Source organism: Cherax quadricarinatus, chromosome 4 (assembly GCF_038502225.1).
Source record: "Cherax quadricarinatus isolate ZL_2023a chromosome 4, ASM3850222v1, whole genome shotgun sequence".
In the NCBI taxonomy this organism is placed as follows: domain Eukaryota; kingdom Metazoa; phylum Arthropoda; class Malacostraca; order Decapoda; family Parastacidae; genus Cherax; species Cherax quadricarinatus.
In genome coordinates this window covers 10,419,104-10,422,241 of record NC_091295.1, presented here as the reverse complement: position 1 = coordinate 10,422,241, position 3,138 = coordinate 10,419,104, and the positions used below count along the sequence as shown (strand labels likewise).

Sequence of the window (3,138 nt, the reverse complement as noted above, 5' to 3'; positions counted from 1 at the left end):
CATACATTTATTAAACAAAAATATCAACCATTCCAACACTATATCCCCCCCCCCCCCCGCTTTTAACATTTCTGTAATGATCCCGTCAGTACCAGCTGCGTTATCCCCTTTCATTCTATGTAATGCCTCATGCACCTCCCCCATATTCACATCCTGTTCTTCTTCACTCTTAAAAGATGGTATACCTCCCCGATGAGTGCATGAAATTACTGCTTCCCTTTCTTCGTAGACATTTAAAAGTTCCTCAAAATATTCTCGCCATCTACCCAATACCTTCATCTCCCCCATCTACTAATTCCCCTACTCTGTTTTTAACTGACAAATCCATTCATTCTCTAGGCTTTCTTAACTTGTTTAACTCACTCCAAAATTTTTTCTTCTTTCAACACACACTGGCCGTATCCCACTGAGGCGGGGTGGCCCAAAAGGAAAAACGAAAGTTTCTCCTTTTATATTTAGTAATATATACAGGAGAAGGGGTTACTAGTCCCTTGCTCCCGGCATTTTAGTCGCCTCTTACAACACGCATGGCTTACGAAGGAAGAATTCTGTTCCACTTCCCCACTCTATCATCTGCTCTCCTTTTGCACTCTCTCACCACTCTCTTCACCTTTCTTTTACTCTCCATATACTCTACTCTTCTTATAACACTTCTGCTTTGTAAAAACCTCTCATAAGCTAACTTTTTCTCTTTTATCACACCCTTTACTTTAATCACTCCTCTTTCCTCCTGCACCCACTCTCCTATAACCACAAACTTCTGCCCCACATTCTAATACTGCATTTTTAAAACTATTCCAACCCTCTTCAACCCCCCCACTACTCATACTTGCACCAACCCAATTTTTTTTTTTTTTTCCAACAAGTCGGTCGTCTCCCACCGAGGCAGGGTGACCCAAAAAAGAAAGAAAATCCCCAAAAAGAAAATACTTTCATCATTCAACACTTTCACCACACTCACACATTATCACTGTTTTTGCAGAGGTGCTCAGAATACAACAGTTTAGAAGCATATACGTATAAAGATACACAACATATCCCTCCAAACTGCCAATATCCCAAACCCCTCCTTTAAAGTGCAGGCATTGTACTTCCCATTTCCAGGACTCAAGTCCGACTATATGAAAATAACCGGTTTCCCTGAATCCCTTCACTAAATATTACCCTGCTCACACTCCAACAGATCGTCAGGTCCCAAGTATCATTCGTCTCCATTCACTCCTATCTAACACGCTCATGCATGCTTGCTGGAAGTCCAAGCCCCTCGCCCACAAAACCTCCTTTACCCCCTCTTTCCAACCCGTTCGAGGACGACCCCTACCCCTCTTTCCTTCCCCTATAGATTTATATGCTTTCCATGTCATTCTACTTTGATCCATTCTCTCTAAATGACCAAACCACCTCAACAACCCCTCTTCTGCCCTCTGACTAATGCTTTTATTAACTCCACACCTTCTCCTAATTTCCACATTCCGAATTTTCTGCATAATATTTACACCACACATTGCCCTTAGACAGGACATCTCCACTGCCTCCAACCGTCTCCTCGCTGCTGCATTTACCACCCAAGCTTCACATCCATATAATATATATATACATATATATATATATATATATATACATATATATATATATATATATATATATATATATATATATATATATATATATATACTGTATATATATATATATATATATATATATATATATATATATATATATATATATATATATATATATATATATATACTGTATATATATATATATATATATATATATATATATATATATATATATATATATATATATATATATATATATATATATATATATATATATATATATATATATATAATGTTGTGCCGAATAGGTAAAACTGGTCAATTAGCAAGAACTCATTTAAAATTAAGTCCTTTCTAAAATTTTCTATTATATGTTTAAAGATATATTTTTTCATTTATGTTAATGTAAAAATTAATAATGTTGTACCAAAAGAATCTTAGAAAACTTAATTAACCTTATTATAACAAGCACAATTTAATTTAGCCTAATCCAACTAAATATATTTTAGATAAGTTTACAATAACTTAATAATAAACAAACACAATAAAATATATTTTTTCGTTAGGTTCAGAATGATATTTGCAAAATTATTGCATACACAAATTTTTGCTTGACTTATTTGACAAGAAGAGCGTTGCTATTTAAACCAAAATTGCAAGTTTTACCTATTCGGCACAACATACATATACATAAATAAATAATATATACATTTATAATGATCCTGTGTAATTAATATGCTTTAAACCCTATTAACTGATCAAACCGTGGATTAGGAAATAATCTGAGCTGAAGTCTGCAATGAGTTAGTTAATGGTAGGCTACCCTGACCTTGCTCTAGCATGTGTAAAATGTCAGCGAGAGTTGATATGATTAGGATTAATCGTTTTCCCTCTTTGCTTAGTTTGTCATTACATTACATACCCCTATACAAGGATTTAATAATATTATAAACACTCAGTACTGTAGTATTTAATCGTACGTTATTTTTACTTCTCAGCTTCTGCTTAAATGTTAGACGGGTGAGAGCAACAGCAGTGCTAGGTGGGTGACGCTCAAACAATTACAATATCCAACAACAGCTATAACACACACACCTGTCTGGATCCGTTCAATCTCTTTTTCTGGTAGATCCACCACGACGTTAGTGAGACCATCAGAGAGGACAGTCCTACGAGTGTAGCTCATCTCTGAGTTTGTTTACCTGGCGCGGGTGGCTGCTGTGTTGTGAGGGACGTCCCTCACCAAGATAGACAACTCCTCAGTCTACTCGCACTGCCATCTTCCACAACCAGAAATATCTTAACACTACACTTTCAATCATTTATTATAGTCAGTATTATATAAGAACTTGTACAATACAAGCAGTGAGCAAAATTTATTGTGGCAGTGTTGCGATTTTGGGGGTAAAATAAAGGGTGTAGTTAATTATGTGGAGGTATTTGACATGTCTGCCCCTTCCGTCTTCTCCCCCTCCAACATCCGTTTCTCCCCAATCATTGCAGCTGCTCTTATGCTCTCTGCAGTTGCCACTGCACCGTATATGAACTCACGGAAATTAATTCTGTGTGTCACGAA

General features: G+C 36.0%; 1 protein-coding gene across 2 annotated transcripts in view; it reads right to left on the bottom strand.

Moving 5' to 3' along the window:
- LOC128684404 (uncharacterized) overlaps positions 1-2,865 on the bottom strand; it is a 70,174-nt gene extending 67,309 nt beyond the window's left edge. Inside the window, exon 1 of one of the 2 annotated variants that reach the window (XM_070094347.1) lies at positions 2,658-2,865. In XM_070094347.1, coding sequence (XP_069950448.1) covers positions 2,658-2,748 — 91 coding nt within the window. In that variant the 5' untranslated portion in view covers positions 2,749-2,865. The remainder of the gene's footprint in view (positions 1-2,657) is intronic. The other variant, XM_070094340.1, reaches the window with a different exon arrangement.
- Between the last annotated feature and the right edge of the window lie 273 nt (positions 2,866-3,138).